Genomic DNA, 24,443 nt, shown 5'->3' with positions numbered 1-24,443 from the left:
AAGTTCTTCATTGTGATGACAGTGCCCAAATGGACAGCCAACGGACCATAAAATCTGTAGTATGGTTGATTCTAAATCTAGAAACTATCACTACTACTACCAGAAAATAACACTAATGGTGAAAAAAGTAACAGAACAGTTGTTGGGGGGGGACTGACTGCCAATTAAATGGAAATTCATGGTATGGCAACTACCGGATTTGAAAAATAGATCTTTGTAACTGAACCAAAAAATTATGGCTATCTATAGAATTAAAGAGAAAACATTGGGGGGGGGGAAATCAAAGCAACTCAAACAACTTACAATTAAAAGAAATCTTGAATAAAGCAAACAAATCAATATTGAGCTTACTCCCCTCCTTGTAAATTCGGATATTCCTTTGAAGCCATAAATGCTTCATTACTTCACTATTTCATATTTTTAATTTTACAATTTTTACATTCCATCTTACTGAATTAAAGCTGCTGATCTAATATGAGAAAAAATCCTAAATCTGGAATTGCCAAAGTCACGGTGAGTCTGGATCTTGGATTTTGTACTGTACACCGAAAATTCAAAAGGGAGGTGCAAAACTGTCTAGCTACATATACAGAAATTTACAATGACCTGGTAAGAACTAGTAGGCAAAGTAAAATTACAGGTTTTTTAGAGAGGAAAGAAGATGAAAGAACTTTACATGAAGAAAAAAAATTCTGAAAGTGAAAGTGATCTCATTCCACGGAAAAAATGTTATCGTTAGATTATACTGAGAAATGACAAAGAAATTTATTAAACTAAAGTTGTGTTAAAATATGTAATATTGTTTGTTTTGTGCTGTGCATACATATATAGTTTTAATAAAAATAAAGTTGTTTATGTAGAATAAAAAAAAATTCTTTTTAATAAGTTTTCGGAATGTAACCCCCCCTTTTTATACTGGCTTTGGGTTTCGTATAACACAATTTCACATAACACTGTATTTTCTAGAAGAAGCCTTTCTACCGTGTTATGCAACGGTTTGGCAACTCTAAATTTCATGAGGTAACACATTTCAAAACTGAGCACACATATTCAACAGGTTTGTTAACCAAATTAAAAGAAGCCCCATGGTATAATGCAGTTAAAAATTTTTAGTGAAAAAGCTTCAGTTGATATTGAAGAAACTGAACAATTTACAGATGAATTCATTAATAGCGAAAAGTTATCTTCAGAACAATGGTGGCAAAACTGGTCTTTTCTAGCAATATGTGCCCAAAATATCTTGGAAATCTTCTGCAGAAAAAGGCCAAACTTCAGTCAAAGATTCCAAAGTGAAAGGAATGCAAAAATGTAAACTTTTTGTAATCAGGAAAAATACATAACCTGGGGCATTTAAAGGAGTAATATATTAGTTTTAGGTAATAAAATAAAACATTTAAGGCTTAGAAATGGGCTTTCAACATTAATTTCTTTATTAAGAATAACTGTTAGAGCAGGGCAAAATGCAAAGTCTATCTTTTTAATCAAAATAAAACATACAGATGCGTGCATACAGGTTTGTAATGGACTACACGCACACAGAACCAGTGGTAGCTTGACATAATTTATCTTTCCAAAAGAAACACAAAACAATTTTCCACAAAAGAAAAAGAAACATTTCCAAAAGAAACACAAAACAATTTTCCACAAAAGAAAAAGAAACATTTCCAAAAGAAACACAAAACAATTTTCCACAAAAGAAAAAGAAACATTTCCAAAAAACTACATTTCTGGAACTTTTCAAAAGCACTTGTACAGCTCTTCTAACTATAACAGAGCACAACAAATAGTTACCACTTCAAAATACTAAGAAGGTTAAAAACAATGCAACGCAAAGCACATCTAAAGAGCGAAGCTTGCACTGAGACCTCAAGACTATTCCAAATTGAAATTCTATTCCAAATTGAAAAACCTCGAACTGACGCTCTCCCCCCGATTCATAAAATTTACCTCAGACGCCAAGACATTTCTAGTACCTTCCACTTCTCAATATTACTAGTAAGCATATACAGTTAAAGTTCCATATAGGAATCAATTACAGTTATACAGAGACTAGACCTAAATGGTGCCAAATTTGGTGATTTCTTGCCAAATTTGGCAACAAAAACTAGGCGCCCAAACCATCGCCAGTTTGGTTACATCTTGCCAACTTAGCGAGATAGCCATTTACCTCAATGTAAAATAGACTAGCCCCGGTTATCTTATTTTATCTTTCCTTTCTTGAAGCTGTTCATGTCACATTACACAAAATACGTAACAATACCTAGCAGATAGGAAATACATGGGAAATTTAGTTTTTAGCATTAAAAACTTCTGAAATTTAAAACAATTGTTACTATTCTGTTTTGAGGTCCGTAAAAAAATTGCAGCGAAAATGTATGCGCAAAAGCGCCAAATCTAGCAAACGTGCCCATTTAACAGCGTGCCAAATGTAGCGAACGCGCTGATTTCAGATTGCGTAAGTTTATATAGTTCTATATTTCTTAAGACGCCATTGAAATACTAGTTTTCATTTTTAAATCCTTTTTTGATATCCTATGGATTTAACAATTTGCAAATTGCCATTGACGAAAAGTCTGCGATAGTATTTTGGGTAAAGTGCAGAATCACCCACTGCTTGACACGTTTTTAAGAATTGCACATACTCGGTATCCATATACACATTGACTTATTTTCACCTGAAAAAAAAATCCCAGAATTGCACAAAAATGGCTGACGTTATCTATGTACATATCGACCTATTGTCACTTAAAAAGTAAAAGAAAATTGACAAAAATCCAATTGTTTTTACCCTTGTAAAAAGGGGCAAACAAATAAGTGGGCAATTTTGCACTTTACCGAGAATGTTTTGAAAGAAAAGGCATCATTCATTATAGAAAATTATGTTTAAACAACCAACGAGATGACATTATACTTTAGCGATAACTCGGTAGCGAAATAGTGATGCAGGCATCCATTCAGTTATGTTTAGGAATTTTTATATACGAAATTATAATAATGATCTCAATAGTTATTTACTCTTATGCTTCCTTTCAGTCATGTTTAGCCTTTTATATAGAAATTATAATAATAAAAAAGTATTATATGAAATTAAACTTTCATTTAAATTAAAACATCCATCTTAGATAGCTATTTACTGTTATACTTCCTTTCTTGTGTTGGGGTTGCCAGAATTATTTTTGGTAGCACTGGCATCACCAATAGTTTGGTGATTTTTTATGGCCCTCAAAACCGAATAGTACCAAATTTTGTTCATCTAATATTCTGGACTTCCATGGGATAATAACTGTAAGTTGAAATGCCTGATGACTGGCATCAATGAAATTATCGGCCACTTATTACTGGAATTTATATCAACATGCTTATGTTACAAACATAATAATGTTTAACTTTTATGTATTAGTAGTGATAACAAGGATAAAATTGAAAATTATCAGAATAATTTACAAACCGGTCTTATCTGAGATGTAGAGGGGCCCTCTTCCTGAAAATACAACAATCAGTCATTAATACACAAACTTAAAATTATATATGACATAATATCTTATTATATTACAAATGTAAAACATCTCACTAATGATAAGTACTATATAAATAACAAACAAATCAACACTGATAGCCAAATAATTTGCTTTTTAAAGACTAAAAACTACAAAAAAATTTTATTTTGTGTTAAAAATTAAAAATATAACAGGCAATAAACAGCGAATGACATTCAAACACTTCCCAGTGTCTGTGAAATAAGACTCCTAAATAACATTTGATTTACTGGATTTGAATTTCATAGAAATATACCAGCTGCATGGATGTTTTCATTTTAAGAATACATATGAATCAGTTTCTAGTTATACTGACATTCAAATGAATATCATCAATGATTTCTGTTGTTTTACCCATCTGTCTTGCTGAATGAGCCAATTCACTTTTGTAACAATAGCACCTGCAGGAAAGTTTGGTATACTACATCACTCATTGTCTACCAACAACTGATAATTTTCTCTAAAACACTTGTAAGTGACACACACTGTTTCCCATACATTCTTGCCAACCATCTAATTCTTCCACTATCAGAAAGCAAAGTAACATTGTTCTTCTTTAGAAGTTTCTATGTTTTGTCTTTGAGCTCACTTGAAGCATAATAACTGAGTAGATAGTGTAAATGATTAATTCCTCAACTTCTGCTTACAATACAAATAGTTCTCTTTGGTGTCCTGTGCAAGAGAGTACTTTTCTCTTTTAAGCTGTAACTACACCTTAGACACTTTAGCAACACAGCTTGAAAAATCAGGCTTTTTCCTAGTAGCCTTCGGTTCATTTTTTATTCAATGATCATTATGCACATACCTATTCCTAATTTTCTACCTTTTAAGGTAGTTGTAAAAGTGGTAAATGCCTCATTTTAATAACATTAAATAAGTTTAGACAGCTACAAAATGGATGAGAACAAATAACAATCCACAAATAAAGTTACTATTTTAATAGATTAATAAAATTATAATCATTATATGCCAAAATCATATCTCGTTAAATTAGCTGACAAAATATTAGTTGAATCTTCGTATGTTCTACAGATGTCTATAACAGATTACGTCATGGGTATATCAAATAAAATTTAATAACAAAGCTCAAAATCATTAGGAATGCAGGAATGAAATTTGAATAATTCAGTAAATTTCCTTTATTGCTGAAAAATACTTTCCAAAACTAAAAATTAAAATAGGGAGAGTCCAATGATCTAATGAGAGATCAGGAGACATGATAAAAACCAGAAATCGTAATATGTGTTTCTTGAAGTTCTTTCAAAATAAAAATAATAATAATAATAATAATAATAATAAATAAAAAAAGGCGGCACTAAAAGTAAGCAGCATATTCTAACTACAGTTCACTCAACATATAAAATAATTTTCATGTGTAATGAATAAAACACATTCATCCTTGGCATATAGAGTTTTTTTTAGTTATTTTTCCTTAATAAGGCAGCAGCTGTTATCAAACAATAATGACAATCCCAATGACATACTCAAAATTTACTGCTGCTTATGACATAATTGTATATGAATATTTGAGCAAAATATTAGTTTCATGAGAAAAACAGACTAAGTTCATGTTACTGCAATTAAATAAGGAAAGTAGGAATGAAGAAAAAAGGGATTGTGTGATCCATCAACTTCTTTATCTCTTAGCATAATCTTTGGCTGTAGCTCCATTTTGTTGCTGTGTTACCATAGTTTCATTTGTATTTGTTGGAACACAATCTTTCACTACACATAAGTCCTTTCCAATGGAAGATTTTTTCAGCAAATTCTCCATATTTTCCCAACTTTCTAATCATAAAATAATTGGGAAACCTTGATAAAAAAATCAGCAAAAATCTCATACGAAAAACTTTTGATGCATTTTGTGGTGCAAGACTGCTATTACGTGTATGCTGGTATATATCCTGGCTGTTGTCCATTAAAAAATATTAATGTTAAGAAAGACATAAATTATATTATAAAACTGTTGGAAGACATGCCTATGAACACTGAATACTTTAACAGTTGATCCCTAATACAGAATTCTATTTCCTTAGCAATACAGAGAATTATATAAATTATATAATAAGCATGCTCAAAAGAATTAAAACAGAGATTAAATAATTTAACTTACATCTGCCTCTTCATAATCCTGATCAGAATCAACATGATTTTTCCGCGTTTTTCTGGGGGAACGAGCAGATTTCTTTCTATTCCTATCTGGTGATTCTTCCTAAAAAAGTAATCAATTCATTTGATTCAAAATTTACTTCATAAAATCTCTTACACATATCTGAAATAGCAAGTCAACATTTAAGTAGCCTTGCTACAGCTTTTAATAATTTTCTGACACATGCAATGTGCATAAAATTCTTATTATCTATGCAATTAATAAGCTGAAGCACAGAGTCGGACAGCATTCTGTACATTTACATATTGTCTTAACAGCTGTTGAAAATTAATAAATAAACATTCTGAATTAACCTATATGTATAAATAAAAAATCATAGCACTATAGTTAATTAAAACTCCCTGCTCATATTCAATCCAACTACAGCAGTATGCTATTTATGAAATATAAAGCGGACTGCAGTATACTCAAATAACTATGGAACAAAAAATTATACTTCATTACTAATTCAAAGCAATATATTACTATAATCATTGCAGACTGAAATCTTAATTTATTCTTTCATGCATAAAAGAATAGAATTACTTTGTTATACACCAAGTTCTTACCAAGCCATTATTTTTATAATAATTGGCCACACACATGTAACTTTTTTACAAAACTGTTTTACTTGATGGAAAGATTCAAGCTTTAGCATTTAAAAAAAAAAAAAAAAAAAAAGAGTTAAAAATTTCCAAACCTAGCTTTATAAATGGTCTCCAATACTTGTACTTATATACTTATGATCAGCTGTTTATGACTTCTAATATGCTATTTAACGTTCAAAAAGTTAGCTACATGTTACATTGGGATAGGGAGTCTTCCCAGGTGCCCGCAACCATGAACTCTGATAATGAAGCGATACACTTATGAGAATGCTCAAAGGAATTGAAACAAAGATTAAATAATTTAACTTACATCTGCTTCTTCATGATCCTGATCAGAATCCACATGATTTTTCTGTGTTTTTCTAGGGGAACGAGCAGATTTCTTTCTGTTCCTATCTGGTGATTCTTCCTAAAAAAGTACTCAATTCATTTCATTCAAAATTTACTTCATCAAATCTCTTACACATATCTGAAATAGCAAGTCAACATTTAAGTAGCCTTGCTACAGTTTTAATAATCTTTTGACACATGCATGCACATAAAATTCTTACTATCTATGCAATTAATAAACTGAAGCACAGAATCGGACAGCATTCTGTACATTTACATATTGTCTTGACAGCTCTTGAAATGAATAAGCCCATATTTATAAATAAAAAATCATAGCACTATAATTAATTAAAACTCCCTGCTCATATTCAATCCAACTACAGCAGTTAGCTATTTATCAAATATAAGGCGGACTGCAGTATACTCAGATAACATTGGAACAAAAAATTACACTACATTACTAATTCAAAGTCTGCATTACTAATTCAACAGGGTTCATAGCCACATTTTAGTTAAAAAAATAAGCACCTATAAGCACTTTACAAGCACAATTTAAGAAAAAAAAAATAAGCACCTGTCTAATTACATGATACACAACAGCATAACCTTAAAAATTAGACTTGTAATTTAAAATATGAGAAATGAAGTACTTATTAAGAGAGAATAAGGATTACCTCAACCATGGAAAATAATTACTTATTTTTGTTTTTAATTTTAAATAATAGTTCAATTTACAGAACTAGTTTACAATGAGAGAGAAAAAAAACTATGAAGAACTAAACTATATTACAAGATTTAATGATGAAATTTCAGTTCAAAATAGAGAAAATAAATAATAATAAGGCTTATTTATTGTAGTCGCTTGGAACCTAATAATAAATACAATTTATTTTTCCACTCATATTGATATTTAAATAATTTAAATCTAAATTCTGAACATTTTCTAAATTTTCATTGTATATCAGTTTTCTCTTAACAGATATTGCAAGCAAAGTAATTTAAGTAAAAAAGAGAAACATTTCTGAAATCAGAAGACAGAAATTTGCTTCATGCAGTCATCTTTAACAGTAAAAGCTTAACTAACCCGCATACTTGGAAATTGGCGAATATTCGGACAGTCGAACGTAACTTGAAGGAGCGGAGGGGAGGGGGGCTGTAGCCGCTCTTTAGATTTTTCTGCTAAATATATACTTTTGACATTTCAATATGTGCATCATATAAAAATAAACCAACGGAACTAAATATTCTGCTTATCTAGCACAGTAAAACTCTTTTAAGTGTTCATAAACAAATCTTGGACTGAACATCAAATTAATTATCTCTGTAAAATATCGCAAACATTATTGTGCAATACATGCGCCGTAATTCTTCCCTACGTGATATTACACAATCGGAATCAACAACTGCCGGTATTGGGAGAATAAAGAACTAAATAACTGGGGTGTTTTTCATTCTAATTTTCAACAGATGGCGTTAAATTTCCGGAATAGAATCATTCTTCGCTTGGGTTGGTAGACCGCAGAACTTTTAGTCCTATTTAATCCAAATTGAAAAGTGACCCCCCCAAAAAAAAACGGTCTGTTGCTTGTTTTGCAGCGAACTGTAACAGTTTCAATATTCAACATTTTGCGGAGAAAGAGGAGATCTCCCCACCTTCGTACTGCAGAATGTATCGGCCAAAAAAATTAAATTATTTTGACTATTCGATTACTTTCTCTTTATTTAAGCCATACCGAATATTATTCCTTAGAAAGCTAATCTGTGTTGAAACACAACCATTTTTGGAAGTTTACTATACTTTAGCAGTTACTGCAACTATGTTATTATAAACATTCAAACATATGCTCATAATATATGCATAACGATCATAATAAACACGAATATGAACTGTCCAAGCAGAAAGAGAATGCAAATTTTTATGATCTTGATAGAAATTCAAACGTGTGTAGTATTTTGGTGGAAGGAAAAGAATGCTGAATGTAGCGGAATTTTCTACTGCTTTCGCAATTCTTTGACCAATAGAACGACAGGCACCTGTCTGTACTCTTCGTGCACACCAAAGGTTATGTTAATGCAGAGAAAGGGGGGAAAGCTATTTCCGGGAGTATGACTCACCATCTGACATTCCATATTAGGAAGAAAAGATGTTTATTTAGTTTCAGCTTGGAAAAATAGCACGTTCATTAAAAAAAAAAAAAAAAAAAAAAAAAAAAAACTGAAATGTTTCAGATTTTAAATTACGTCCAAAGGGGCGTTTTTTTAACGTTTTGAGTGTTATCTTTATTTATTAAATATCATGTTCTTTGCACTTAAACCATAAAATTCAGTTCAAGAGCAATATCGCAAAATAATGTTAAATTAAGCATATCTTTAGAATTTCCGATATACACAGTCTCGCGAGCTGGTGACAAAAGTATTTTTTTTCTATATAACGTTGCCATTTCTCGCTTTTAAAGCATTGAGTTTGTAAATCAAAAATTCGTTAAAGTTTTACAAAATATAAAATCTATAATAAAACAAATTCCAAATTTGGGATTTCAGATGCCCATATTCGCAGTAGGATTTCGTCATTCAAAATTCGATGGCTCTACGTACCATTGTTTTATCACAATGCGAGAAATAGACAATCATTTATGCAGATTTTTCATTATTTAATTTCTTCAAATATAATGCAGGACTCTAACATTTTGTGGCAACAGTTTGAAAAGTGAACCGACGTTTACGAGTCCGACGCAAAATCGCAAAACGAAAACAATAGTCCTTCAGGGACAAAGCCCCTTTGGACTAAAAAAGCACTAAAAGCAAAAAATAAGCTCTAAAAACAAAAAATAAGGGCTTAAAAAAAAGTAAGCACCTATAAGGGCCTTTATATTTTATTTTCAAATATAAGGACTTATAAGCACTTATAAAGACCGCTACGAACCCTGTTCAAAGTCTGCAATGATATTACTATAATCATTGCAGACTGAAATCTTAATTTATCCTTTCACGCATAAAAGAATAGAATTACGTTGTTACACACCATGTCTAAAAAGTCCTTACCTGGCCATTATTTTTATAACCATTGGCCACATACATGTATATTTATTACAAAAATATTTTACATGATGGAAAGACTCAAGCTTTAGAATTAAAAAAAAAAAAAAAGTTTTATAAAAAATACAAAATCTAATTTTATAAATGGTCTCTCAGACTTGTACTTATATACTTATGAGAATGCTCAAAGGAATTAAAACAAAGATTAAATAATTTAACTTACATCTTCTTCTTCATGATCCTGATCAGAATCAACATGATTTTTCTGTGTTTTTCTATGGGAATGAGCAGATTTCTTTCTGTTCCTATCTGGTGATTCTTCCTAAAATAGTAATCAATTCATTTGATTCAAAATTTACTTCATAAAATCTCTTACACATATCTGAAATAGCAAGTCAACATTTAAGTAGCCTTGCTACAGCTTTTAATAATTTTCTGACACATGCAATGTGCATAAAATTCTTATTATCTATGCAATTAATAAGCTGAAGCACAGAATCGGACAGCATTCTGAACATTTACATATTGTCTTAACAGCTGTTGAAAATTAATAAATAAGCATTCTGAATTAACGTATATTTATAAATAAAAAATCATAGCACTATAGTTAATTAAAACTCCCTGCTCATATTCAATCCAACTACAGCAGTATGCTATTTATGAAATATAAAGCGGACTGCAGTATACTCAGATAACCATGGAACAAAAAAACTAGACTTTATTACAAATTTGAGAAATTATCATTGCATATTGATTAATTTATTCTTTCGTGAATAAAATACACTCTATAACAAAAAAAATTGACACAACAAGAAGTAGTTGTCAGATGGAGACAAAAATTGGTGGATAGGAAGATTATGTACAGAATAGAAAATGATTAAAATTACAGAACAATTGAATAATTACTTTCAAAGTTACATAGTTACGAAATAACAAGCTCAATAAGGTGCTGACCCAGCTCTAGCTTGGATGCAAGCTGCCACACAGCGTAGCATAGGTTGATAAAGCTCCCAGATGTTCTCCTTTGGTATTTCTTGCCAAATTTGCTCCAATTGTCGGAACATTCCCTGGTAGATGCAGTCACCTTCCCATCATATCCCAGACATGCTTGATGGGAGAGAGATCTGGCTGGCCACGGGCATGTTTGACAAGCTGTAAGACAGTTAATAGCAACACGTACCTTATGTGGTCTGGCATTATATTGCTGAAAATAAGGCCAGGGTACTGCAAAAAGTATGGTAGCAAAACAGGTCTCAGAATATTGTCGACATATGTGCCTCTAATGATTATCAAAGGTGTCCGGCTATCAAAGGAAATAACACCCCATACCATAACTCTTGGTTGAGTATCTGTGTGGCGTGCAATAGTGAAAGCAGGACCGGCACACTGTTCTGGATGTCTTCAGACACGTCTTCGATGACTGTCACGACCAGTTAGAAGTGGAATTCATCGCTAAAGACTATATGCCCCCAGCCAGCATCATTCCAACTTGATCGAGCTAAGCACCACTGTAATCTGGCTTGAGAGTGTGCAGGCATGAGTGACAGGTGGTGTAACGGTTGGTATAAGCGCAGATTTCGCTCTATCAGCCATCTGTGAATGGTCATGGTGGACACTCGTGTGTGGGTAGCACATCTGATCGTTGATAGTGATGAATCAGGTGCTGTGACAGCTGATCTGACAATCACTCTGCCCTCCTGATCTGTTGTGGCCCTAGGTCAATTGCTACCATCCATGAAGCCGAAATCTTCCATTGTCCACCAAGTTTTGCCAGCATCACATCGCTTCAATTCGTATGACGAGCAATTCTCCGATTTGCCCAACCTACCCCTTTCAATCCAATGATATGACCTCTTTCAAAGTCTGACAGTTGCTCGTAATGCAATGAAATCCTGCAGCAAGGCATTCTTTCAGTCATTGAAAGGTAGCCTAAATTGAAATGCAACAGAAAATTTTTAACAACAGTTCAAGAACAGCTCCTTTTATACATTTGCTGGATGAGCAGTTCCGATGTGCTGGAGATTTCACTATTTATTCATTGTATACCAAATTTTAATCATTTGTATAGTTGGTCAAAACATTTATGCATACGAAATTTCAAAGCAATGAAATGATTCCTTCTTTTGGGTAAGTCTTTTTTTTTGGGGGGGGGTCTGTGTGTGTTATAGAGTGTAACAGAATTAGTTTGTTGTATACCATGTCTCATAAACCCTTACCTGGTTATGACTTTTATAACCATTGGTCACATACATGTACATTTATTACAAAAATGTTTTAAATGATGGAAAGATTCAAATTTTAGGATTTTAATATATATATATATATATATATAAAATAAAAAAATATAAAAAAATTTATGATACAAAAAAAATGCAAACAATGTGTTTCGCACACAACAAATCTAACCGAAATCTGGGCTGGTATATTGACTAACGTAGCTGCTGCAGCCAATGCAGGTGCACTAGGAGGCAAAAAGCCTAGCACTGACAATAATGAATATACAATTGATCCATGTTATTATGAACTTTAAAGGAGTGGAAGTTTGGTTTTTATATTTGGTGATCATTATATTTGATCTGATAAGAAAGGAAAAAAAAAGTAACAGTTCAGAAACTAGTGTAAAAATTGACTATGTATCCTAAAGAAAAGAGTAACACTGTCACATCTCCCAAAAGATGTTTATAATAACTATAATTAAAAAAATCACATTAGGAGTTAATTACAATTATATTGCATGCTATTACCAAATTTTGTTTTGTCGTTTTTCAGTTTCAGCACACATTAATAGTTTTAAATGACACAATAGTCAGCATATCACGGTTTCCACTCTTCCCTTCAATTACACACTTATAATTATGAAAATTTTATTTATAAAACTTTAAAACCACTAAAAATGAGTAACAAAAATACTGAAAATTTTACTTTCATTCAGTTTCTGAGTATAAAAATAATCTGTAATTTTATGCTAGCACGATGCAGGAATGTAGAAAAATTTTATCTTTACTTTTGCCCTAAAAACTTCCTCCATTCTCTAACAGACACACGTTGGTTTGGGTTTCATCAACATCAGATTCTTGACAAACATTTTTCATTTTAATTTCTATCACAATATCTTGTTTGGGTCTTCACATGTGATAACATTATCATATGTTTAGAAGAGCTCGATAACAACAACTAAAATAAGAGAAATGTCCCCTTTTTATATCTTCACTATCTTTTTCTTCAACATTCTTTGCTCGGCCACAATAATGAAAACAACTTTGGATGTCTGATTGTGTAATTAGTCACCAAGAATTTTCTAGCCCAAGCATTTCATCAAAATGTGAAATTTTGTAAATCTGCTGATTTCTAAAATGGCACACTAAACTTCTTTCCCCACTTTCAACATCAAAGTTGCATCTGGAGGTATTACAGGTCCCATTCTAAGTTTTCAATATCTGTGTGTGTCAGGGCTGTAGAGTCGAAGTCAAAGTTAGGCAGATTTTTGGTAAAAATGAGTCGGAGCTGGAGTCGCTAAAAACACGTCGACTTTAGTTTTTCTTGGACAGTTTGAATCTGAAATGAAATTAAAGTGAATTGAAAAAAAATTTAATGACAAACTGGGTTATTATTTTTATTTATGGACTATACACATTAATACGTAGTTATTTTCTATTTTATTGACATATTAAATTGGAAAATCTTCTTTCTACAGCGTACATAGCCACAAAAAAGCTACAATCAGAAGAATTAACAGGAGACAAGAATAGAAGAATGTGATGCTTATTCTTTCTGAAATGGAGGGTTTACTGTATAAGGAATCATTTCTCCAAAACCACCCGGTGGCAAAGTGGCTAGCTTGTTGTGCAGTCATAGGTCGAGGGTTCGATCCCTGGGCCGGGCAAGGTTAACTCAGCCTTTCATCCCTTGAATGGGTCGATAAATTGAGTACCATGTTCAAGTGGGGACTAAACACTGGGGGTCCTGTGACAAGCTCACCACTTGTCCAGGGTCAAGAAAGCAGATTTCGGAGCACTGCAAGCTGCGGCCCATAAAGCCTGTTGTGCCACTGAGTTTAGTTTATAATTTCTTCAACGAAGAAAAGAGAAACTAGTTTGCTAGACAATGAGATCTTGCTGGATTCAATATATATAGATCAAAAATGCTGAATTTTGTTGGATGATAAACAAATTAAAAAGGGCAAAAAAAGCCATCTATGAACTTTTATTAGGATTGAAATTATTCTCAGAACAACTGGAGTATTAAAATCAGAATAATCAAACTGCAGACATTGCAACTGAGACTCTATTATCCTCTTCCAGTGATGAATTAGATTTTGAGAAATATTTGGATAATATTGAAAAGGCTAAGCAAATGGAAATAAAGAACCAAGAGCCTTTAGATATGAAAATATTAAAATTCAAACAAGATTTCTACACAGCCTTTGAAGAAATAAGAGAAATAGGATTGCTGTTGCAAGACACTACTTATAAAAATCTATCGGTAAAAGTATATTTTAGGGTACCCCTTAGCGAAACTTGGCGATTTTTGGCAGTACATGCATACCGAGTATGTGCAATTCTTTGACTTACTATTTTGCTTGCATAATGGCGACTTTTGTACACAAAGCCAAAATAACAAGACAAAGAATTGCACAAACTCGATATCCATGTACACATCGACCTACTTTCACTTTTAAAAAAAAAAACCCTGAATTGCACAAAAATGGCATTGCGCACTCCCTTGATTTTATCCATGTACACGTCGACCTATTTTCACTTAAAAAAAAAATCCAAGAATTGCATAAACTTGTATTGCACACTCCCTTCACTTTGCGTCCATGTACACATTTTCACTTAAAAAGTCAAAGCAGTACCCAATTCTACAATATAGGCAAACAATACATAATCTCAATAAACTACTTTTAAACCATACAATAAAATAACATAAAAAAGAAAAAACATGTTACACATTTAAGCACTACAAAAAGCAAATATCCACTTACCCTATTTAAAAGTTCCTTCGTCTTTAGTCTGTGGCACAAAAAATTCCTTAACAGCACCCAAAAACTTCCTAAAATTATCTTAACTCAAATCCGTATATCGACGTTGCCACATCTGAACTTTTCTTCCTACAAACCCATTCGAATCCATCTAAACGGTTTTTACATTCGACTAGAAGCATATGATTCCTACACACAGGACACTTATAATGGCTACTACGTAAACCTTCATTTACACACCAGTCAATTAACTCTCTTTTCCCCTTTCATTACAAATCATACAGAAACTTCAAATTAATCTTACTACATTCAACCATTCTACCATCTAAACAATAAAACCAACACACACCACAAAAGCGCTTTCAATACATCCCGTGATTCAAAATTCCCCAAAATCATGCGCCCGATTACGTCACAATAGGGTTTCCATAACATTCAACTACTCAGGCTACCATACATGAAACAACACCTTCACCATAATACCATAATACAAGGGGTACCTTAAAGTCTACTCTAACCAAATCTATCCTGAAAAGTTTAAAAAGGTAGCCTTAACAGTAACAGCTCTTCCTCCTACTCCAAGTCAGTGCGGAGGCTCAGGTGCGAAGCTCGTTAAATCAGGCCCCTGGGCATAAACCTCATTCTGTGAATAACATCGCATGGAATGGCATGACATCTTTACCATAACATGGCATAGATCTTAAATGAGAATAAATCTCATGAATTGCAGTGATGAACCTTGCACACATACAAAACGTCAAGTCAGCTACTCTGGCGTCTATAAGACTCTTCTCAGCTCCGAAGTTTATCAAATCAAATCTATAGTCTTCTAACAAAAATGATCTGGACGAAGCTATGCTGTTTCTTATAAATTACTAATGCCAGTTTTCCCATTTCATAATAAATGCTAATTAATATACATAATTTGCTATGCCATCAATTTTTTTTTCTGTAGCATCTATTACTTCTTTTATATTAAAACAATAAGATGTAATCCATGTATATGTTTATATATATGTAAAGGAGTTGGAGTCGAAGTCTTTAAAGTTCCAGGAGTTGGAGAGTCGGCCATTTTCGCTATGGACTTCACAGCCCTGGTGTGTGTAGTAAAGATGTCAATCAAGAGTACAATCATTTGCTTTTGGACCAAAAAGTTCTTCAAATCACTTACATAGCTTTTTTTAAATTAATTCCGATACCATCCAATACAATAGAAAAAGCTTTATAAGAAACAAGAAAAATTTTAAGCACTTGACTTTTGAGATTTTTAAATTATCAAAATCCCACAATCATAGTGTCATTCACGCTAATACAAACAAGAGCTATGATTCACACTTTTGGCAATTTTCAACCAACTTATAAACATATCGCCGGAACTATTACACACACTTTGCCGGCTCAGTGAGTATGAAGCCTAAAAGGTCCATGTCGATAAGAGTTTCCTGGCATGTCATTTTTTAACTAGAGAAACTGAAGGAAGCTGGAGAAGGAGGAGCCACAAACCAAACAGGGCAGAGCAAAGTGAGACATCATGAAAAATCACTGTAATGTGGTACCATCTGTCGAATCTAGATTTAACTAGTTCGGTCATCTTAATAAGAAGATGGAAAATTAAACATCCATGCTGTCTAGAAGTTCAATTTTTTTCAACCACTGCATCTTTGGTATTTAAATTTTAACATTTTAGTCTAGCATCAAGATCAGCCCAGCTTCAATGATGGTAAAAAATCTTTTTTGATATTGGAGAATGACATCACCCCAAACATTAATTCATCATTAATCTGTTCAATGTCCAACCCATTCATTTTCTCCACAATGGGTGTGATTGCACTGCAAAGATGCAATACATCTTATAAAGAACATTTTAAATCTTATAAAAAGTTTAAGAATGCAGAATCCTTTACAGAAGATGCCTTTACATGCATAGCATTTTAAATACCATTAAAACATACTGATTAAGGTTAAAAAAATTAAGCACTAAAAGGTGAATCACCTGTATAGCCCAAACTAATAATAATCTATTCACTGCTTCTAATTTCCATCACAGCATTTAAACAATGTTCTCATGAAGCAACTTTACTCTCACTTTTTTTTTACTTAAAATTTTTGTCTATTTCTAAGAACCACTTTTCACTTGACATTTTTTTACACAGTTATAAAATACTTGGCTAGTTCTTCCTTGGCATAAAGTGTTTTTTAACACTTTGTTCATAATGCAACATTTGTCATCAAACAATAACAATAATTCAAATGGCATATTTAAGATTAGACGCTGCTCAAAAATATAATTGCATATGAAAGTTTGAGCAAAATATTTCTATTTTCAGTTATTTCCTCTTATTGCATGATTGCTGACTGCAGCTTTGTTTAGTCATGTAGTAATACTTCAGTGAAATTTCACTTGTAATTATTCAAATACAGTCAAAAGTCTTTAATCCGGACTCGTTGGGACTTCGGCAATTCCGGATCATTGATTTTTCCGGATTATAGATCATCAGTTTAAATCTGGTAAGATGGCATGCAGAAATTATGCAATTAAAAGTATAAAATCGTAATTTATGAAATAAAGAGCAATTGTGATGTAAAGGGTATCTAAATTTACAAAAAAAAAAAAAAAAAAAAAAAAAAAAAAACTTCATATTTAATTGTTTACTTTATTAAACATTTCTTTCAACGTGCGCATGCGTAAAGCATACATAACGCATAGTCGAAATTAGAAAATTTCAACCAGAAAACTATTTTATGCGTATTCGTGATATTTATAATGACGAGGAAATTGATTTAAATCATATCAGAGTACATCGAGATGAAATACTACATTTAGTAAGGAATTATAACCGAATAAAATAAAAAATCTGCCCTGAAGATGAGGATAGTGCTGACAGATCAACTTCCAATTCATTGTGTGCCACGACATCCCCCCCCCGGCAGATGAGCGTGAAATTGATAAACAGATTTCGGAATGGTTAGAGAAGCAAATCACCTCTCTGTCACTTTTTTCATGACTTTATCCATTTTTTGCAGCAATTCCACTTTTTGTTGAATGGACATCGAAGCATGCTTACGCTTTGTAGAATTGTAGAACCTTTGGCAGCTCCAAAATTGGAAATTCTATTTGACATAATCAAAAGTTCAAGCTTACTTTTATAAAATTGCTCTAACAGTCTGCAAAAAATAATAAGCCGGATCCAATTTGAAGATTAAGGAACAATGCAATCTGCAATATTAACTGAAATAGATAATTTTAGCTTAGCTTATACCGTCCATTATACATCAAACGCGCATGCGTAAACATATTATGCACATGCTTAAAGGTATTACACGCATGCGTTAAAGCATTATGCATTTACACGTGCGCAGAAAGTTTGTAGCTTTGAGGTCCGGATTATAGATCATTCCAGATTATGGACGTCCAGATTAAAGACTTTTGACTGTAAAACATTTCATTATACATAATTCCTTTTTCATGAAAAATTAATAGCAAACTTTTCATAGCTTTTTTGTCATACAATCTTTTTTGTTTGCTTCTTTAAAATCTCTCATGGAGATGAATATTTGATGCATTTTGCAGGTTGCTATCATTGATATGCATTAGATTGCTGTCCAATAGCAGGAAACTATCTTTCACTAATGTAAAAAGTTACATAAATTATTCTATGATAAAACTGTTAAAAGAAATTGTGGAACAATTTACATTATTATAAATGGCAGATATAGTTTTTGTTAAATATTTGCTTAATCGTCTGTAGTAACGGCAACCGCCATCAATAAAAAGTGGTGCTTTTCTTGGTAGCGGCGCAGTTCCTTTTTAGTTCGAAGCAGTGCAGACCTGCCCAGAGGAGATTTGAGGGAATGATGGTTTCTAGTCCAGTCCCGTCCAGTCTGGGTTCCAGTCCAGTTCCAGTCAGGCATTTTTTGAGTCCAGTTCAACTTAAATGGGGAGTTACGCCAGAGAGACCAGATGGATTTTTGTACTTATAAGATGTGTTCTTTTCCTCAGTCGCCGAATAGCTGACAGTTCAAAGCATTCCTAGGAATTTGAATGTGCGGGTATTTTTCCACCTAAGATGTTAAGTTTGTTCATGATGTTATCATCATTTAGGAAATTTTAGTTGAATACGCCTTTAAGTTTGGACAAGGTTTGTGTTCTTTAGAAAATCAAGATTCGAAGTCAGATATATAAAATAACATTAACATAGGTTTTAACGTGAAGAAACAACATTTGACGTCCGCGACATGACACTGTCTGCAGGGTAAGCGACTGGAAGCCTTAAAGTTAGCATGCACTCAATATAGAAGATTATTTACTAAAGCGTGTAATGAATTTGATAATAAAGAAATTAAATTTAATCGAGAAGAAAAAGTAACTAAAATAAAAGTTATTGCTGAAAAAGCTAAAGTTTTGTTTGATACTGAAATGAAAATACGAGAATTAATGTTTAAAGAAATTATGGATGAGACTTTACTTATTAAGGAAAGAGATGAATCTGAATTATATTTTGATAGGTGGAGACTTATGGAAAATAAACTAAAAGATCTCACTTCTGGTATCTCGAATGTAACTTTAATTGATTCGTCTCTTGTGCAGAATAAAATGTTGCATTATCCGAAGATTAAATTGCCTATGTTTGATGGTAACATGAAGAAATGGTTATGATTTTGGGGGCAATTCCAAAAGATTGATAAAGATCCTACATTAGAAAATAATGATAAATTTGCTTATTTGGCACAGGCTACGGAGAGGAAATAGTTAAGAGCTTTCCGCCAACTGGTGAAAAACGTGATTGAAGCATTGCAAACGCGTTTTGGTAACAAGGAATTATTAATTGAGATTTATATTCGTGATTTGTTAACCACTGTTATTTAAAAACAAGGTGCACACTCTTTAAGGAAATTGTATGACGAACTTGAATCTAGTTTAAGAGCCTTGGAGATATTGGGAATAAATAGAGGCAGGTAGAATCAGCATTGCTGAATGAAGTACTAAAAACATGGGAGAGACTTAGGTTTTCGCATAAAGGATCAGAGGGTTTAACCAGAGAAAATGCTGAGTTAAAAGAAGGGGAATCTGACCTTGAGCACCTTTTACATTTCTTGCGTGGTGAAGTTGAAAGCGAGGAAAGAATTTCTTTAGGAGCTAACTCTTTCAATGTTTTTGATCGATTGGCTCACGGTGGTAAAAAAGGAAATTCCGGTTTAAAGATAAGAGAATCTCACTTAAAACCTACGGCAGCTGAACTGTTTACTTCTTCTCATGAAGCTAGGAAAAGCTGTATATTTTGTTCCAATATAAATCATAGTTCTGTGGAATGTTTTCAAGCGCGTAACTTATCGTTGTCAGAAAGGGAAGCTTTGATCTGAAGAACATGCTGTTGTTATCTGTGTCTGAAATTCAGACATTCTGTTAGGAGGTGTAAATTAAAAACAGTTTGTTTTACATGTGGTAAAAGACATCATATTTTTCTAAGTAAAGGCTGTTCACAAATGAGTGAGACAAGGGCAACAGAACAGCCTCCAAATCAGTGCCGCCCTAACCACAGGGCTAAATGGGCTATAACCCCAGGGCGCAAGCCTTTTGAGGCGGCAATTTTTTATTTGCGATATAGTAAAAATTTATTTTTCATTTTATTAGTTTTTACTTATTTTTAAATTAAAACACTTCTTAATATATTAAACTGATTTTTATTTCTTCCAAATGTGCAGAAAAACGATAGATAGAGAAGGGCAACGTGAAATAGGAGTAACACCCTACCGATCGCACTTTTGTTTCAGTCGCATTTGAACTGTCGGAGCTGTACTGGAGTTAATATAAGACCACCTACGTATACTCACCGCGTCGCCAGGGCATATTCATTTATCTAAATGTAAATTGTATTATTTTAACAATCCTGATAAAAGATAGGAACATAAAGGGGTCACTGATGCGTACCTTAATATAGATTGCACGACAAAAGTAAAATTGATATAATTTTAGTATTTGTCGACTGAATAAGGTGAATTAAAAATTGAAAATTAAGTGGAAATTATTAAATTATATTATTATCTTCCTAAGGCAAGTGCTTTTCCTTTTACATACACTAGTGGAAAAAAAAAATGCATAATCAAAAAAATGGCATTTAGCAAGATAATATTTATTAATTTTAAAAGGTTAAAAAATAAATTGGTTTTTTTTTCTCATTTTATATTTAAAAATATATTTACTTTAAGGTATAAAGAAATTAGGTAGTATATTGAACTGTTTATAAAAATCAAAGTGGACAAAAAAAATGCATATTGTTTAATTAATACCTTGTATGCCTGCCCTTTGCTTTATAAAGTGCTTCAGCTCGATCTAGCATACTTTCGACCAACTTTTTGCAGAAATCCGGATCAATCCTGTTCCATTCTTCATGCGTTTTTTTAACTCATCAATGTTTTTTGGCTGTCTTTCCCTTATTCTTGTTTTCAGGTGAGTCCAGAGATGTTCTATTGGATTCATATCTGGTGATTGGGATGGCCAGCTTAGCACAATAATCTTCTTATCTCTGAAATATTCTCTTGAATGCATTGAACGATGCTTTGGATCGTTATCTTGTTGGAATTCATATCCATTAAGACCCATTTTTGAAGCTGACAATGCAAGACAAGAGTCGATTATCCTAGTATATTTAAGGGAATCCATATTTCCCTCAATGATCGTTAACATTCCAGTGCCATTAGAGCTAAAACAACCCCAAACCATAATATGCCCTCCGCCATGTTTAACAGTAGGCTTTAAACTTTTCAAATTATATCTTTCCCCTACCTTACGACGCACATATCTTCGTACATCTGATCCAAACAAGTTTATCTTGGTCTCATCTGACCAGATTATGCTATTCCAATGCTCTTGAGTGTAATAAACCCATTTCTTAGCATGCTCATATCTGCTTAAAACATTTTCAGGACTTAAATATGGTTTAGAACAGGCAACTCTGCCAGGCAAACCTATAGAACACAATCCACGACGAATTGTTCTAGATGAAACACATTTTCTTTTTCTGTCATTTAATATATTTTCCAATTTATTTGATCCTAATTTAGGAACTTTTGAGATATATTGCTTCAAAAAAGTTAAATCACCTGATGAGAGTGACAACTTTCGGCCAGATCCCGGTTTTCGAGATGAAGACCCTCATATAATATATTTTTTAACAATTCTGGAAATTGTTGATTGATTTACGGAGTATTTTTTTGCTAACTCCATTTGGCTCATTCCAGACTCGTGGAAAGCTACAATTTGAGCCTTGTCTTCAATTGATAATTGCTTTGACATGGATGCACTGAATCATAGAATTTTTTTATGTTTTTTGGTGGGAAAAGGCAATTTTTTTCAATATGCATTTTTTTTGTCCACTTTGATTTTTATAAACCGTTCAATATAATACCTAATTTCTTTATACCTTAAAGTAAATATATTTTTAAATATAAAATGAGAAAAAAAAAATTTATTTTTTAACCTTTTAAAATTAATAAATATTATCTTGCTAAATGCCATTTTTTTTATTATGCGTTTTTTTTTTTTTTTTTTTGGTCCACTAGTGTATATGTTAGCTAAAAATTAATTAATAATGATATATACATATTTAACAATTTTATAACAATTTTTTATTCCATTATGTAGGAAGACTAACCATGGAACATAAACGAAAAAAATTATCTGGTTCCGCCAACCGTAAATTAAAAGAAGAGAAAGAGGCGAGGCAAAAAGCTCTCTTGGAAAAAACGCCTACATTAACAAATTTCTTTAAAAAAGGCGAAACACTTTCTATGGATATTACAGAGGATGAGCAACACAAAGAGGGAAAAGAAAAAAATCAACAACAGTATGACAATAATGCCCAGCAATCAAATGTGAAAGAAAAAGAAGAGGACCAGAAACAACAAAACATGGAACAGCCACAGCCAGAAGATCAAGAAAGAGAATATTTAGAAGAAGATGAACTTAGTAATATGTTGAGTGTTAATTATACTGATCCAGCATTATGGGGAAGATTAAGCGAAGATAAAATTATAGATATAATGAAGAACATATCTAACGTAGAGCTAGATATTCAAGAACTAGACTTTTCTGCATCTAAAGTGGTCTACAAATCACAGAGCAGGTATGCTACAAAAATGATATTTTATAGACGTTTACAAAACGGAAAACAACAAAAAAGAAACTGGCTTTTATACTCAAATACTTCAGGAAAAGTATATTGCATCCCTTGCAAACTGTTTGGTAGTGCCAATAATCCATTTAGTGCAGGTTTTAACGATTGGAAACACAGTGAAAAAATTTCGGACCATGAAAATTCAGCCCTTCATAAAGAAAACACCCATATAATTGTGAACAGATCTACAGAAAAATGGGAATATTTCAAAAATTATTCTATTATATCAATGGAAAAAAATACGAATTACTGGAAAAATATTTTAGAACGTATCATCGAAGTCATAAAATTTTTAAGTTCAAGGGGTTTGGCTTTTAGGGGAGAAAATCAAACTATTGGTGATAAACATAATGGGAATTATTTAGGGTGCTTAGAACTTTTAGCAAAATTTGACCCTATTTTGCAACAACATATATTTAATTTTGCAAATAAAGGTACTGGGAATATTTCTTATTTATCTGCAAATATTTGTGATGAGTTTCTAAAAAGACTAAAAATATTGGGCAGAAATGTTAGATGTTTTATTATCACGGAACTAAAAGAGGCAAAATATTACTCTATTATAGTAGATTCGACGCCCGATATTTCCCATATGGATCAATTAACCATTGTCGTAAGATATGTCAATAAAAATGGAACACCCGTTGAAAGGTTTTTAAAATTTTTGGAGAATACTGGCCATAAGAGCTCAGAAATGCAAGACTGTATTTTAAAGCTATTATCTGATTTAGATATTAGTTTGGAAGATTGTAGAGGACAATCTTATGATAATGCCTCTAATATGTCGGGTATATATAACGGCCTCCAAGCACGCATTAAATCTAGAAATAATCTTGCCATTTACGTGCCCTGTGCGGCACATTCTTTAAATTTAATTGGACAATCGGCAGCTGAATGCTGCATACAAGCAACTAAATTGTTTTTGTTTCTACCAAACTTATACAATTTCTTTGCCGCATCAACATCAAGATGGGAAATTTTAAAAAATACGCTAACAGCAAAAAATAAAGTTCCCAAAAAATTAAGCGACACTCGTTGGTCAGCAAGAGCTGATTCAGTGAAAGTAGTGGTTTCGGGCTATGAAAATTTTAAAAATGCTTTAACTAAACTTTACGAAGATAATTTTCAAAAGCCTGCAACAAAAGTTGAAGCCCAGGGGTTGTTAAATGAGTTCAACTCATTGGAAACTGCTATTATGATAGCATTTTGGAGTGAAATATTGGAAACCATCGATAAAACTAATATATCGCTTCAAAATGTTGATATTACAATTGAATTCATTGTTTCATTATATGCTTCTTTAGAAAAATTTGTACAATCGAAACGAAATATAGATTCGTTTAACCTTTACAAATCAGAAGGTATAAAATTATCTGGCTGTTATGAATACAAACGGTTACGGAAAGGAAAAAGACAGTTCGACGAAAATAAGTCGGAAGAAGTGCAACTTGATGCAAATGATGAATTCCGCATAAAAACATATTATGCTATTATTGATAAAATTCTAGCAGAAGTACAAAAGAGAAAATGTGCATATGTTGACATTTATTCAACATTTGGGTTTCTAGTTAATTTTAAAAATATAAATGAAGACATAATTAGAAATAATGCTGCAAAGTTGTGCGAAAT

At 32.4% G+C, this 24,443-nt stretch overlaps 1 protein-coding gene across 18 annotated transcripts in view; it reads right to left on the bottom strand.

The window, feature by feature from the left end:
- The window catches only part of LOC118201136 (uncharacterized), a 385,427-nt gene that overhangs the window by 96,110 nt on the left and 264,874 nt on the right, over positions 1-24,443 (bottom strand). For all 18 annotated transcript variants that reach the window (XM_085825487.1, XM_085825518.1, XM_085825505.1 and 15 more), the window contains 4 exons: positions 9,883-9,981; positions 6,604-6,702; positions 5,650-5,748; positions 3,449-3,481 (listed from right to left, as the gene is read on the bottom strand). In XM_085825487.1, coding sequence (XP_085681613.1) covers positions 3,449-3,481; positions 5,650-5,748; positions 6,604-6,702; positions 9,883-9,981 — 330 coding nt within the window. The remainder of the gene's footprint in view (positions 1-3,448; positions 3,482-5,649; positions 5,749-6,603; positions 6,703-9,882; positions 9,982-24,443) is intronic.

Source organism: Stegodyphus dumicola, chromosome 1 (assembly GCF_044657685.1).
Source record: "Stegodyphus dumicola isolate Sdum_Otavi_A_Nest chromosome 1, ASM4465768v1".
NCBI classification, from domain to species: Eukaryota; Metazoa; Arthropoda; class Arachnida; order Araneae; family Eresidae; genus Stegodyphus; species Stegodyphus dumicola.
This window is presented reverse-complemented; position numbering and strand designations above follow the sequence as displayed.